The sequence below is a fragment of the Pezoporus occidentalis genome, unplaced genomic scaffold (genome assembly GCF_034315485.1).
Source record: "Pezoporus occidentalis ecotype Australia unplaced genomic scaffold, CSIRO_AGI_Poc_V1 ctg43, whole genome shotgun sequence".
NCBI classification, from domain to species: domain Eukaryota; kingdom Metazoa; phylum Chordata; class Aves; order Psittaciformes; family Psittacidae; genus Pezoporus; species Pezoporus occidentalis.
The window spans coordinates 70,202-87,202 of record NW_026915758.1 but is presented as its reverse complement, the minus strand read 5'-3'; the positions used below and the strand labels follow the sequence as shown (position 1 = coordinate 87,202).

General features: G+C 38.2%; 1 protein-coding gene across 1 annotated transcript in view; it reads right to left on the bottom strand.

Moving 5' to 3' along the window:
• The window catches only part of NOL10 (nucleolar protein 10), a 52,946-nt gene that overhangs the window by 17,256 nt on the left and 18,689 nt on the right, over positions 1 to 17,001 (bottom strand). Inside the window, exon 13 of the mRNA XM_062634507.1 lies at positions 16,350 to 16,402. Within this exon, the coding sequence (XP_062490491.1) occupies positions 16,350 to 16,402 (53 nt within the window). The remainder of the gene's footprint in view (positions 1 to 16,349; positions 16,403 to 17,001) is intronic.

Below are 17,001 nucleotides of genomic sequence, written 5' to 3'. Positions count from 1 at the left end.
AGCCTCTCCAACCAGTTAGGGTAATCCCCCAATGGGACCTTGACTGGTATAAATCTTTGAACAAGTAACTAAAGCAGAAGTCTCACAAAAAAAGGAAAACAGTTTATCTGCTCTTCAGCTGTAGCACCACTCACTGTACTCAAAACTGGTATCAAGAGTAAAATTATAATCTGCCGAGTGAGTAGGATGATCAGAACATAGAAAAGGAGAGGGAACTGCAAACTGACAAAAAGGAAAACCCACCGAGATGCCTGTGTATGCTTTATTGCCTTATTTCCCTCTCTCCCACCCTACTGAAAACACCTGCCTACTTATTCTAGGACACTGGAGGAGTTTTGCTTCAAATATTAAAATGGAACATTTTTAACAAAGTTTAGAAAGAAATTTAAGAATAGAAAAGGCAAATAATACCAACCATGACAAAAACCAAACAAAACCCATCCTTCTGTTGCAATCATAGAATCATCTAGGTTGGAAAGACCTTTAAGATCATCAATAGTAATTCTTCACAGAATTTGATTGCTACTACATTTTAACTGCAAAAGCTAATGTTCCTCTCTTATCCCCTGTCAACCAACAGACATGCCAGGATGGCACCACTCTGAAATGTCAGGCTCTGCCACTCCTGTACCCAGACACATGTGGAACAGTTCAGAGGGCTGCTCTGCATTGTGTCACCAACAACGAAGCAGTTCGGTGATGCCAGCCTGTCCCCCTGCGGTCCATATGGGTTTCCATGCAGCACGACTGGGACTCCCCAGAGATCTTGCCACTGCCTCAGCCTGCTATGCAGCCCCCACCAAAAAAGCCACCAAACTGTGGATCTTACGCAGGCTAATTAACATAGCTGTCAATTTAGACTGGGAATGTACAACTCCCACCACATCTAGGGGACAAAAATGCACTGGAATTCACAGCAAGGATAAGGAAATGTTACCAAGGTAGGTAATCACATGCAACTAAACTGACAGACCTCATTTTCTCAATATTTATGATATACCAAATAAGTTTCTCTGCAAGCTTTAGAAAAGCTGCACACAGCTAATGGTAAAATCATTATGAAATGAGTGCACAACTACACTTGGTTTTTATTCAAATATTTCTTAGGACAGGAAAACCAGACATCATCATCACCAGTGACTGAAGAACTACTTTTGCTATTTTCATTATTTTTCTATTTTCAGTAGGAAAACCCACTCTTGGAGACAATTTCTGCCAGCTGCTGGTGAAAGCTAAGATGATAATTTGAAAATATTTTTGCCTTATCCAGAGAGGAGCCTCACCTACAGGCTGGGCTCTGCTGCCAGCGAGCAGGGTGGCCTGCTGTTGCGCCCCCCGCAAGCACTCTCCTCCTTAACTCACCGGAAATAGCACCCACGAGGTGACCGAAATGCAGTTATTCCACCACCACCCTGCAAGAATCAGCAATGGCTGGGTGATGCCAGGCAGCAGATAAGCAGCAGCCAGGGAGCACAGCCCTCTCCTCCACACAGGTACCTCGCTTTGCCTTTCGTGTCTTATACCAACCACAAGAAGATGCAGACTTCATAATTATTAGTATTGTGCCATCTAATGCCAGGGATTTTTAGTACATATTAGAATGTTTTCTTTTAACTTCAGACACAGCAAACAAAATATGATGAGTATCTAGCATGGAACCAAGCAGAGAAAAATGCAATGCCAAACTGTTCAAGAAAAGATAAAAATATTGACAGAAAAATATTTTTTTAATATTATAAGTTCAAAAACCACAGGCCCTTGTATTCTATTTTACAAGATGTTTAACTTAACAGTCTTGTAGAACCACAATTCTTACATGGTACACCTCTGCCTAATTCCTGAGCACTTCTGTAGAAAATACCATGCTGTCATCAGTCTGTAATTCCCCTGAAATTAATCAACACTAGGAAAGAGTAGGTATTATTCCCAACCCACAACAGATGTTCCTTATCTTCGATCTGGAACAGCAGAGAGCACTTGTATGCTTTTAAATACACTCAACATGACAGCCAGCTCCACAGAGCCCTTAGAGCCACAGAAAAACTGGCCCAATCCCAATGAGTATTCAACATATTCAACAATTCGAAAGATGCCCAAGGTGTGTAGAGACTTCCAGAGTCAGGCATCATGAGATTTAAATTAAGCAACTTCGAATACACCTACAGGTGAGTATTAGTATCTTTTTGAAGGTTTCGGCAGCCAGTCCTACATGAGTGAACTGAAGAGCTGACCTTTTCAGGGAGTCAAAACAGGTTCCAAAATCTATTTTCCAGGATGTCAAATAGTAAGTCCCTGGAAGATTTCATACAAGGCAGTGATTAACTCTTCAGTTTAAATAAGTTTAACTTTTCAGCTGTAAATAAGGTGTCAAAACATATGAAGACTCAACTAGCAGAAACTCCTCCCAACCTTCACTGATGCATTTTAGCAATAAAAAATAAACAAAATGCTCACAGCATAAATCAGATTTGAAAACAATTAACTAGAATTTGCTAAGTTTACACTGCCTGAATTGCCTCTAGAAGACTAACTTAATGTCCATGGACATCATTCAACAGAACACTTCCAGAGGCTTTGGAAAGCAGAAGTATTAACTGCCATGGTTGTACAAGAGAGTAACGAGCAGTTTCACAGAAACTTCAGGTTCACAAAAATTAGTACTGTGATGCCACATCACGCCATAGCACAGTAACACAGCTAATAACAAGTAAGTATGAAAACACAGACTGCATCATTGCTCTTTCAAAATGCATTTTAGAAGTGAAACCTTCTTTCAAAAAAAAATTCAAATTGTTTGTTGTGGTACCTTCTATGGATTTAGACTCTAAGACCATTACCAGGTAGCAGAAATGTACTAGCTAAATCATTCCCTGCTATACTATTTGGGTAACGTTGATTACAACAAAAATAGCATATTTCAAGGCCTTCAACAGAGTTCTGGATACATTATATTGTGTAAAATTACTAAGATAAGAACTTTAACAATTGAAAGGCAAGATAGAAACTAGCTAATGAGAAAGACTTTATGTCAAAAGCTGTGTTGCTGCACAGAAAGCAAGTTACAAGTGAAGCTCCAAGGACTATCCTATTAAATATTTACAGTAAGGACTGCCATAAATAGTAGCAAAACACCTATAAAATCTGCTGATGACAAACTGTCACACAAGAAGGGTCAAAATCTCTCAGGGAAAAAAAGCTACCTTGAAAACAAAGATTCTGGAAATCGGATGAAATGTATAGCCAGTATCTATTAGCTGTAAAAAAGAGAATAGGAGAAAAAGATACTAACTGTACACAGTATATATAATATAGTTATGAAACAGTCATAGAAGGCCATTATATTAACATAGAATAGGAATAATGACTCAATGGAGACATCTTGTACAACTCCATGCAATAACATGAATGCAGACTGTAGCGTGTACATTTTGTTTGTGGGTTTTTGTTTATCTGCTTTTTAATCAAATGGTACAACAATAAAGCATTTTTAAGTTTTAACAGGACACATTTGCTGGAGAAAGCAAACCCACATCTACACACGCAGGTTCTCAGCTTCAATCAGCACAGGAGAAAGGAGATTACAGAAGGTCTAATGAGGGAGAAGACGAAAAACCAGGTGATCCCTGGGGTGTGGGCAGTGATTGAAATGTGCAATTGCGTTTTAAAGGTAATTAGCTCCCTAATTGCATAGCCAAGTTTAATTAATGCAATTACATGAGTAATTAATTACTATTCATTTTTAAGAGTACTGTTTTCAATGTTTTGTTCTCTAATACTGAGCTCTGTCTAACTCTTAAAATGTAGTAACTTTGAGAAGTTTCCATCTATATGCATGGAAAAAGCAAGAGAAGAAAGAGCACCTTGTTAACAGTCAAGAATTATTTCAACTGCAATTGGTAACTCTCAAAAAAAACAGATGGATTATTTCCAACTTACAGACATGAAAAGCTGCGGGTCTCCATTCCCGTTTCTATGCTTTTGGGCTTCAGTCATACACAGCCCAAGAGCTTCAGAGAGCCCAGGAGATCAGCCTGTGTCGGAAAGGAGCCTTGGGATCACATTACCTTGTTATGTTTTTATCCACCATGTTTCCATATACAGCGTTTCCCTTAGCAACCAACGCACTCCCAACAATCTGTGATTTTGAATTTTATTCTGCCATTCTTTTTTAATCTACATTTTTCCCATGAACACTCTACAATCAACTCCAATTGCACCCTGTTAATCTCATGAGTAATTCCATTTAATGTACTGAAAGCAATTCTTTAATTCCCTAAATTAAATGGGTTTTGGGAATAAACTCCAAGTACATCTCTCATTTTCATTTTTTATAATTTCAGGCTTTCGTTCACTCTACATGATATGGTGTACATTTCATGCTTTTATGGCCAGGAGAGACTGAATAGCACATTTTTCCTTTTCAGCATACTACTGACAACAGCATTGCATCTGGTTTTAAGTCCACATACTCATAAATTTTACTGAACTATACAATGAATTGGCTCTCTCATCCTAACTCATCCAGCACATCTAGACATTTTTGGCAGATTCATTAATCAGAGAGGTTGGTTTTCCTACCTTTCACTATGCTATGATAGGTGCCAAATCAACAATGCAGAGGTTTTACTCTTCAGGAAGCACGTTGAAGGAAATGTTGCTTTTAAGATCTTCCCATTGTTAAACAAAAACTGCTGCAAGAACTTGCACACATCTTCTAGGAATGAGATACTAAATCTCTCAGCCCTGGTAGTTATCAGATAGTACTTCTTTTTCAAACCCTAAACAATTCGGCTTTATAGTGTGCTTTGGGTTTTTTTTAATCTCATACTCTGGTCTGACAGGTATTATTGTCAGTTAACTAGTCACAGGTCTGTTCTCACTATTTCATCTTGATAAAACCATCATCTTTCAAAGAAGGAAATGGTGCTGTTGCTACTGCTCATCATGTTGGGGAAAAATGCCCTCCAAGACAGGAACAGCAAATAATTGTCTAGCAATGAAAGCTACTCCTTAGAATTGTAAATAAGGTTATCAGAATAGTTCTCTTCCTCACAAAGACAGGAAAAAAATGGGACACTTTTCATGTCATCTGTAACTTACCAGTCGTAGCATTAAGAGTACAGAGTCTGATGCTTACGCTATTGTCCCTATGATGTTCTGACATGCTAACATACATAAAAGATAAACACTTGTCGCTATTGCTATGTATCTTTTAATTTATCAGACTCCCTACACATTTCAGATCCTTAGATAACTGGAGCTGAGACAATTTGAGCTCAGAAAAATAGACGGAAACTGGAAGTAGGAGCCACTATTTTCACATTAAGTCAACTCATCAAAATTAAGCTCAAGAGGTAAGAGAGTGGCTTCTCAAAGCATGTTTCAACCATAATCTGCTTCAAGCACTTTCCTGTAAATATAGGCTGGACATGAATTAGAAGTTCCTGAAAGCCTATTCTGACAGCAGATTCTATAACATATCTGCTGTAATAACAGAGGCATGTAGGTAAGTTACTTGAATACTATGCAATAAATTGAGACTCATTTCACGTGATGTATTTACCTGTGAACATCTGCCGATAGATATTTCTTTATCCATGAAAATAAAAGGTGCAGATCAGGTATGATCTGCTGATCTAATGCCTTGATAACAATAAAAGGCAGCAACCACACTTTGGCCATCCACCCGTCCCACCCCATATCACATCTGACTACATATTCTTACAAATTTGCTTGCATAGGTTCTGGTATTCATTAGGCCTTTAACAAAGCCAATTTACTGTTCAGTGACTCAATGTCACTGAACCAGCACAATCCCCTGACAAACACAACCTCCACGTTTTATATGAAGTTTGACAAAAAAACCCTAACCTTTCCCTATCACAATACTTTCTAAAGAATATGTATCTCTCATGAAGTTCACCCCCCGCCCTTAACATCTGTGACTGCAGGGGAGACAGATAAGGCAATGGAAAGTGGGAGACTTCATAAATACCTTAGCCTTTTTCTACTCTGTAGAAGCAGAGAACCTCTACACAGCTTCTACCTGTTCCAACACGCTCAGAAATCTGTTTCTTAAAATGCAACAGCATTTCTTGCAATACTAAGAGCGTAAGCCACCAATGGACAAAAATTCCACTACTAATATAGATGCAACATGTACATGGATTTTAGTGTGTACATAGAATCACAGAATAGTTAGGGATGGAAAGGACCTTAAGATCATCTAGTTCCAACCCCCCTGCCATGGGCAGGGACACCTCACGCTAAATCATGCCACCCATGGTTGGCTTTGTCCAACCTAGCCTTGAACACTGCCAGTGTTCACAACTTCCTTGGGCAACCTATTCCAGTGCCTCACCACCCTCACAGTAAGAACTTCTTCCTTATATCCAATCTAAACTTCCCCTGTTTAAATTTTAACCTGTTACACCTTGCCCTGTCACTACAGTCTCTAATGAAGAGTCCCTCCCCAGCATCCCTATAGGCCCCCTTCAGATACTGGAAGGCTGCTATGAGGTCTCCATGCAGCCTCTCTTCTCCAGGCTGAACAGCCCCAACTTCCTCAGCCTGTCTTCCTATAGGAGGTGCTTCAGTCCCCCGATCATCCTCGTTGCCCTCCTCTGGACTTGTTCCAACAGTTCCATGTCCTTTTTATGTTGAGGACACCAGAACTGTGCACAATATTCCAGGTGACGTCTCACAAGAGCAGAGTAGAGGGGCAGGATCACCTCCTTCTACCTGCTGGTCACGCTCCTTTTAATGCGGCAGGATACAGTTGGCCTTCTGGGATGTGAGCACACGCTGAAGCCGGCTCAAGTTCAGTTTCTCATCGACCAACACTCCCAAGTCCTTCTCCGCAGGGCTGCTCTGAATCTCTTCTCTGCCCAACCTGTAGCTGTGCCTGGGATTGCTCCGACCCAGGTGTAGGACCTTGCACTTGGCATGGTTAAACTTCATGAGGTTGGCATCAGCCCACCTCACAAGGTCCCTCTGGATGGCATTCCTTCCCACCAGCCTATCACCCGAACCACACAGCTTGGTGTCATCGGCAAACTTGCTGAGGGCGCACTCAATCCCACTGTCCATATCAACAACAAAGATGTTAAACAAGACCGGTCCCAACATTGATCCCTGAGTGGCACCATTCATTACTGGTCTCCAGCCGGACATTGAGCCATTGACCACAACTCTTTGTGTGCAGCCATCCATCCAGTTCTTTATCCACCGAGTGGTCCATCCATCAAATTGATGGCTCTCCAATGTAGAGACAAGGATGTAGTGTGGGACAGTGTCGAACGCTTTGCACAAGTCCAGGTAGATGACATCAACTGCTCTACCCCTGTCCATCAGTTCTGTAGCCCCATCATAGAAGGCCACCAAATTGGTCAGGCAGGATTTCCCCTTAGTGAAGCCATGCTGGCTGTCACCAAACACCTTGCTGTTTTTCATGTGCCTTAGCATGCCTTCCAGGAGAATCTGCTCCATGATTTTGCCAGGCACAGAGGTGAGACTGACTGGTCTGTAATTCCCCAGGTCATCCACTTTCCCCTTCTTGAAAATGGGGGTTATATTTCCCTTTTCCCAGTCGTCGGGAACTTCACCTGACTGCCATGATTTTTCAAGTATGATGGCCAGTGGCTTAGCAACTTCATTTGCCAGCTCCTTCAGGACAGGATAGATTTCATCAGGTCCCACGGACTTGTGCACGTTCAGGTTCTTAAGATGGTCTCGAACCAGACCCTCTCCTACAATAGGTCTGGGGTCTTCATTCTTACAGTCCCTGTGCCTGCTTTCCAAGACTTGGGCGGTGTGGTCAGAGCCTTCGCCAATGACGGCTGAGGCAAAGAAGTCATTCAGAACCTCAGCCTTCTCCAAATCCAGGGTAGCCTAGATTATAGTAACAGCCTCAAACTGCAATCTAAATTAACAAGTATGAACCACCAAGAATAAGAAAGAAATGCAAATTTCTGGCATGTTCCCTCCTCCATTTCTCTGATGGGACAGGAGAATTCCAACTGTCGCATTGTGCGATGCCTTGCCTCTTGTGCTTTTAAGTGTCTGGGATCAACAGGGAACAACTCTCCCAGTACAAGCCAGATGCCAAGGAACATTACAGCATAAATATCTTTACAGTCATTAAAAAAAAAACAACTTACTGTTGTGGAGTTCATAGCATGTCCTGCATTTTAGGGAAATATGGGGGATGCGACAGATAAAAAGGCAACAGCAAATCCAGCTGTACTGGAAATCTAGGAAAGTGTGAGCTTTGTAACAAATTTCTACCATACTATTTCTACCATAGCAGCTTTATTTCTCTTTGCGAACCTGAGAGGAAGATTGCTTTGTGAGTTTATACAACTACTGCCAGACACCACAAAGAGAAGGAAAGGCAACTACCTGTTGGGAACCTGCAACTCCTTCAGTCAGATAATGAAGATAACCTCAGTATAAACTCAGAGCATAGTGCTAGAGAGAAGAAATTTTACAGAATTTATGAAATAACATCTTTCAAACATGTATTTGAAACCTTCCATATATTTGATGGTTTTATTTACCTCTCAGATTTGTGTGATACAGATCTTAAATCCTCACAGGTTTGTTACTGGTTTTGTATGAAACAGTCATAACTCACAACAGATTTGGTTTGCTACTGAATGCAGTTCAGAAGATGACAATACAGTTAGGCCCCAAGTCACTTCCCTCTGCTTTCAAATATAATGAAATGCTTACCTGAAATTATCAGAGAAAATTCTCATGTACTTTGTATCTTTTCTGATACAAAAGCTAAAAGAGACACCATGCTAATATACCACAGCATAGCAAAAAACTTCTTTTCAGTAATTACATCCTTCATTATCTGTGACTGTTTCTCTCTTCACTGACAGATGCTGAGCAACTGCATTTAAATTTTCAGAAACCAAGTGAAGAATAGATGGCCCAAAGGAAGGAACAAATGCAACTTAGGTAATTTAAAAAAAAAAAAAAAACTTTCAGATACTCGATTACATTTTTTTCAAGTTAAAAAGGGGAAAATAATCCTCCCTCAAAATACAAACTCATGAGCAGAGGGTCCCATACTACCAATTATTTAAGAAAGTCACAGCACTAAAAGACATCTATCAAGTAGCATAGCAGAACAATGACCTGTTAAGAATTCAATAAAACTTCAGCTTTTAAGAGTTTTCTCCTTTGCCCTATGAAGAACATGATGTAAACTATAAGGAAGTATTGACATATCAGTCAGCATGTTGCTGTATCTATTAAAAAAAAAAAAATTAATTAAGTACTGCCTATCATACTATCATCTACAGTAGTAAGCAGGGATCACACACCTTCAATAATCTAAACATTATACTGAACTACTACATCACCACCAACAAAAAACATCTAAAACAAGTTTTACAGGAAGATCAGAAATTGTTTCCTGATTATCAAATGTTGGTATTTTCTTTCTATATATGTGTGATAAATGGTGCAGTGTCCTGCAGCCAGTGCATGGGAAATGGAGGATATCCTTTGTTGGGAGTAAGCCCAGCATGTTATTTTTCAGTTTGAAAGTGTTTAGATCAAAAGTAGGAAGCTCACATTTCTGCTTGTGAAGATAAACAACTTTTTTCCTATGCTTGTAAATACTGTGAGATAGGTAATGTACCCTTCACCAGACATTCTTTTTATATTGTTTGCACAATATTCTGAGTAAACGATTAGACTGTTCTGGATGGAAAACACAGCTCTGGAAGATTGCTACAACAAAAATCAGAATTAGTTTAAAGGCCAAAGATGCACTCAAATTTCCTTCTATTAACGGAAAGCTTTTTTCTCTTAATACTTGGCAGCCCCGAAGCACAACTGTAATATGCTACTTCATAACAATCCTGCTTTCCACTCATTTCACAGTTCTTAAAATGCACAAATGACTGTTAAGACCAACACTCCCTATTCTACCTCACAGCTACTGTATTTTTATTTTACAACATTTTTTCCCAGGGAATGAAACATTTTTCTACACCACATGTTTTTTCAGGAAAGGGAAAAAAATTAAAAAAAAAATAAAAAAATCAAAGAATCTCTTAGCACAATTCAATTAATTCAGTTCCATGGCTGCATTGAAGGAGATGAACTCTAAATAAATACAGCCTCACCATAGGATCTCCAAGACAAGAACTCAACCCAGAATGACCTAATTCTGCCAATCACAAAACATGAAAATATCCTAAAATAAATCAAAATTTTCACACTCTAGCCTACAATGATCTATTAATGCCAAAATCCCAGGCACAAATCTTAAAAAAATTGCATCATTTGCTTCACACCTTTTACCATGCAGAAGCCAAAAATCAGTTCACAAGATCTTGCTCTAACTCTAACAGCACCCATAAACTATTTGAAAGACACCTGACTGTACAGAAAATCAGTCTTAAGGGCATGAAGTACAACTGTGAGTAGGTGTTTTTCTCTAATTGCATCCCCTCCGTACAAAGACCCAAGAGAGAAGACAATTAGTAGATCCCAAAATAATTGGACTATGAGAAGGTAAGTCTTAGAGCAATTAAATTATTCTGAAAGGCTATCTATGACCATAGAGGTACGTGTCGAGTGTGCCACATGTGAGAAATATCCCACATCTTTTAAAGTGAAAAAATGATAGTCTGTAAGGACAGATGTCCGATGATCATAAACCCTTGTGAAAACACTGTCACCAGACTGACAGAAATTACCAGCTGATTGCAGATAAATGTTTTATCTGTCTGTGAGTGAACTGAATGCAACTCTTCAGTCAATTCAGTCACAAGTAGGTTAGAGGCAGCTAACCCAGAGGCCTACAATTGAACCAAAGCATGTTCATCCTTAATTTGCAGTCCAGGACTTTCAAAACTAGTATCAAGAAAAAAAACAACAACAAACAAACAAGGGGATGAACTAAGGTCTTAAAAACTGCCTTCACTGCCATTTCCTTCAGTGCAAGTTCCCTCTCTGGACTTGTTTTAGCAAATATCCAGTGCATTAAATGAAGACATAAAATCTAGTAGAATCTTGTGTCTCAGTCTGTGATCATGCTATTTCAGCATTAGCTACAAAGGAAAAACTAGCTTCTAAATTTTTCTGTAGTTTTTTTTTTTCTAAATCTAAGGGTTTTTTTTTTAAATAATGAGCATTTTTGAAGCATATTCATAGCAAGAAGATGGTGATAAAGAATAATTAAATTAGGAGAGTAGAGGACCTAAAAAATGGAGAAATGAAATAATTTAAGATGTCATGTATGAAAGGAAAATAATACCAGGGTTTAGTTGAAAAGTCACCCAATTTGAAGAGGGCAAAATTCATAAATATTTCTTGCAATAAAGAGATCCACGCATCCAAAGCGGGTATTGTATTAGAAACTAGACCCATTTCAAAGATATTCTTGGAGAAACTGAATCATCGAGTAGGCAAGAAATACTTGTCCTTGAAAAATTTCCAGTTTAGAACTCCAACAATCCTGCACTAGGAGTGTGCTAGGATATCAAATGATTTTCCAAAACCACCTGAAAAAAAGCCAGAGACGCTCCAGGATTTATTTTTTCTTAAAGAGCTTAATATCTTCTCTAAACCAAAAGTACATTGCTTCTAGCCTTAACAAGGAATTTTTTGCCAAGGCTGCAGGAAAGTAAAAAAATAAAACCCAGGACACAGAATATTACACTCAATTAATTACACACTTAATTGCTCTCTTCTTTTAACAGCCTAATGAACAGAACAAGTTTCAGTTTCAGTATGTATATGTAGCCCAAAGTTTCAAGCCCAATAAAGGAGACAGGACTGATTTGAAATGTCTGTGCTAAGATCAGACATGTTCGTGTAAGCAGTAGTAAACACACAGAATAAATAACCCTTGCTTTCCACCCTGAGCTAACATGCAGGTTGTTTTCTGTACAACCTGAAAAGAGAACATTATGTGTCAGGGAAGCTGACAGCCTCAATTAAACTTAAGAGAGCCTGGCTTATCTTAGATCCCAGGCCAGTGGACCATCATGTGTCTGTCAGTGAATCTTCTTCCTTTCTTCACTTCTTTGGCCAGGACCTGGTTGCACTATTGACTCAACTTATGTTTCTGAGTCAGTAGTCTGAAAAGTATCCCAAGGCACACACAACTTTCATTTCAACCTTCCTGAGGCACACATCAAAGCAATATACCAGGGAGCCAGCTGGCAAGAAATAGGTTCCAAATTTTTGCATAAACTGCAAGTTAACTATTAAGCTATTGGCAAACAGCCCAATTCCAGTCAGAGGCACTTGCCCTCATTAAAGCCCAACAAAATAAAACAAAAACAAAGTCTCTAAGCTAAGCCACTGAAGATGTTACCTATGTAAAACAAGTATCTCATTTTTATGGTCAGATTCAATTCGGCTATACTCGCTCTCTGAACTGTGTACCTGCATAAGGCATCTTGCCATTTAAAAGCAAACCTGCCTGTCCTTTCTAGCAAACCAAAAATCACCACCTTTTCCCTCTACTAACAGCTTTGCAAAAGAAATGACCGATTGGGGGTTTTTGTACTTTTTTTTTTAAGAAACACATAGTTCTCTCAGACATTCCCAGTCTCCACTGTCATACCTATTTTACTGAAAATTCTGCAGGAAAAGCTGATGCATGCCATTTCATTTGCAGACAGTATTATGATACCTGCTGTCAATTCTTTTATAATCCTGACGTTCAAGACAGAGTCATTTTTTGGTTTTACAATGGAAATTAGCTTTGGCATTAACAATGGAGAGAATGGGCACATGTACACAGATAATTCAGTCAGACATGAGCTCAGTCAGACCATACTCCAAGCTGGCCGGACATGAGCCAGCTCTCGTTCACAAGCCATGTAGCTGTATTAGCACAGCACTGTGCCCACACTAATAAAACCTGCTGAGAAGCAGGGTATATTAGACTGGGCACAATCCTACACTGTCTGGCCAACTTCAGTCAAGGACAGAGGATGATGGGTATGTCTGCACCCATCGTGTACATATGCATGCCTGCTCTGCAGGACTCCGACTTCTGTGTGTATCTTCTTGTGAAGATTTTACTTCTTATGCTGTAAATTAGAGGGCTAGTGCACATCACCATGCATTTCAGGTTTTAAGTATCTTCCTTGACCATAATCATGATAATTCCCTGTAGCTGTTCCAGTGAAGACTTACAAAAAGAGAGTAATTACTAGCGCTATAGGGCAATGAAGGGCTAGGGCAATCGAATGGATTCTATTTACACAAAAGTACTTCCAAGACCTCTGAAACGTAACTGTCCTTTCTGGTAGTACCATTTCCCCAAGGCATTTATTCTGTTGTGGAATTCAAGAACTATAACTAAGTTCTTGTCAACATCTCAAAAATGGAGAATACATTATAAGTAGTATTCACATCTATCTCAAAGTAAACAAACAAGTAGAAAATTAAGCTATTCATTGGAAAAACAATGAGTCCTAGTTGTTACAAAATGACAGAAAATGAAATTATGAAAAGAGATCAGATAATAAAACAAGCCACTAGTTCTTTAATGTTTTGCTCCAAAGACACATGCAACTAAACTCATCTTTGCCCATGCAAGGAAATTTACTCAGTGTTCCAAGGATGGAAAAAACCCTTGTCTTAGTAATCTACTGACACAGAAACCAAAGGACAGGTGTGCATCTCTGAGCTCAAATAACTAGCCCAAAAGATCAAGGTACAGAACTGTAACATGAACACGTTAATAACATCAAGTCTTCCTTAATAACAAATGCCCTGGAGCAGCTTAAGGCTGACACGACTCCGCCATTTTATACTGCCTTCATTTAAAAAGGAGATTAAAAAACCCAAGACAGATTTAGTGAGCTACAGATTTGATTTTTAGGAAATGCAGTAAGAAACCCTTAATTGAAGGATTTCTTGAACACAACTGAACACAACACTATCCCAGCCCATTCTGTTTTGGCCATGAAAACAAAGACAGGGTAAAAAAAGCCAGTTATGAGACTGAGACTTCTGTCCTATTTTAGAGTAACTTCAATACCTTTAACTTTTCTGTTGTCTATAATAAGCATCCCATGTTTTGAAATTAACTACAGATTGTTGAATACTTATTGTATTTAAGGTATCTTCAGCATCCTTCAATCTCAAAGCCATTGACATGAACTGGAAAAGTTTAGCTTATGCAAAAAACAAATTTCATCTGGGTAGTAGCCTTAGAATCAAGTTGTAAGTTTTCTTATACACAGTACTAATTTAAAAATAGAACTCTTAATTGGTTTTATGCTTTAACATTCATAATTTGAGTCCATTTGTACACTCGTGTTACTGTGAATGCAAAACCCATAAAAAGGGAGATCGAGGTACCAATAATCAGAGAACAGAGAAAAAGGAAGAAGGTTTAAGGAAAGATTTGTGCTATTTCTCATTGGAATAGCCTGCATGCTGCAAAAATACTAGACAGTATTAGTCAGTATTTATTTTTGCAACAATATCTGTTAAGTATGATTTAAGATTTAACATACATTGTTTATTTTTCTTGAGTAAAATTACTTATCTGACTTCAGGAAGGTGAATTCAGTATTCACAGAGGATTTTATGAGAGCAAGATTTTTGAAAGAGTGAAAAAAAAGCATTCTTCATTTTGATTTACAGTATGTGGAAGAATACTCAGAATAATACTGGCTAGAACAAGTTCTAACATTCATTGCTGGTGACAGTCAAGACAACTAAATAATTTTTTGGCTAAGCAGCAACACTGCATATGTGCCTGCAATGTACTATAGGTGTAAAGTCCATACATCATACACACCTGCATAAAAAAATCTCAATGCACAATTTTCAGAGAGAAGCTGAACCTTACCCTTAGTGACAGAAGGAATGTTTTTTCCATCTGAATTACTTGAGTAACTAGTCCATTCAAGTGTAAAAAACTAAACAGACTTTGAAAATAAGGGAGTTTATCTTCCTCAATCCGTTAGTTAAAAAGACAGATAAAAGGATGGTTGTAGAGATACTCTTCAAAACCTTACAAAGGACAAAGTGAACAGAAACAAGTGTTCAGCTTCTAACTACAACTAAAACTTTGTCTTAATACAAAAAACCTTTGTTGTCCCCCCACCCCTTGTTATCCAAAGCATCAAATAACTCCAGTTAATAAAATTTAAGTTGGTTAGAGCTGAATTAGAGACATAAATAATTTACATCCAAAGAACAACCCGACATAAATGACACACAAAGAACTCATGTATAAATTTTTACCTTTAAGTGCAAAAATCTAGTAATACAAGAAGGTATAACCAGACCATAGAATTGTTTAAAGGGATATACTGTTGTGTTTAGACACGTACATACAACAGGTATATAGTGTCTACTCCACAAAGAAAGATATAAACTGATGAATCTCCGTATTAAAATGTAATCAAGATCATACAAGGCACACAGGGATAACTCAGAAGTAAACTAAAGAAATGAATTAAAATTAATTTCAAATGTATAATTTGAAGGAAGACTTCTCAGCTGATTTAAAAACTAATTAAAATATATATTTTAAAATCAACAAATTTTATCGTTTATCTAGAATGTGAACAAAATGACTCAAGTGTACATATTTTTAAAGTCTGGTCAGATACTCTGTGTATATATTCACATATATATCCTATTATTTATCTCCTACCAGGCCAAAAATAAAAACCCCAGTGAATGCACTGCAGAACTGGAAACAAAGCAAGTGTGAAACGCACACGTAGTTTTCTGTAACATTCCCTAACCCCAGGCAACTTGCTCTTAAGTCTCCTGAAACCAACCCGCAGAAATACAACATAGCTAACCTACAGTTAAGCCTTTCAAGTGAAGAGTTTCTCAAGGGAAAAGCTGCAATTCAAGTAGGGCATTGAGCAGAAGCTACAGACAAGAGCTGTACTTGAAGCCACACAGTAACATTTCTTTGTCAGAACAGAGTATCTACTGCCATGACTATGTCACTATACATTGCATATTAAAAGGCAGTAATGAAATACTTCACACCAAAGCAAAATTGTCTTGAAAGTAAGCTACATGGTCCCAGCTCAGGAATTTTTTCTGATCAGCTATCAAAAACCTGCTTTTCCTGGCAAAGCTCCATTTGAATCTCCTTCTGTTACTAGCTAGTTTTGGAACTGGTAGCATAGGGCAACTTACAGGTTGGGTTTTTAGTAATTACATATGCTACATTAATAAAATATGGTAGGCTTAAATTTACTTTATCATGAAAAGTCAGAGAATGTAGATAGGAATTTGCATAAGTAATTTTCCAACACGAATACTTCAATGGCACCAAACTACTAAGTTTTAAAAAAGCAGTATCAACAACAATTTGTCTTACTTACTGGTATATAATAGATATTCATTTTAGGGGCTTCATTGGCAGTCATTAGCATTCCTAAAAAGAGATTTCCACATTTAAAAAAACTGGTCACAAAAGAATAAAACTACTTTTTAAATAAATATATATATATAAAACTTGAGGCTTTTAATTCACATTTTTCTGTAGATTTGTACATCAGACTTAAAATATTTTTCCAGGAAAAGAAATGGGGAAAATGGAAAAATTGATGGCACCAAAACCAAAATAGTAAAAATATCAGAATGGCAACGTATTTGTAAGGAAAAAACTCTTCCTAGGTTAGGGAAGTAGGGTGAAATCATGTTACCTGTAGCTCATAGAGGGAACATTCTTGCCCTGCAATGGAACAGCTAATTCGGTTCTATCATCAGTCTACGTTGTATTAAATGCTAAGGTAAAAAATATCTGAAAGCAACACAATTAACAAGCTTCCTTTCCTACATTCATGCCCTTTTGTGCTTTATCTTAACTGCTCAGCACCACTTCAAGCAACGCTAAGTCCTGACAACTGTGGGCTGTGAATTGTCACACCAAATTTAAACAGTTCATCCCATAATACTGTTTAGAACAAATCCAGTTAGTACTGCACTCAAAACCCCACCTTAGGCATAAACTTGTATTATGAATACAAGGGG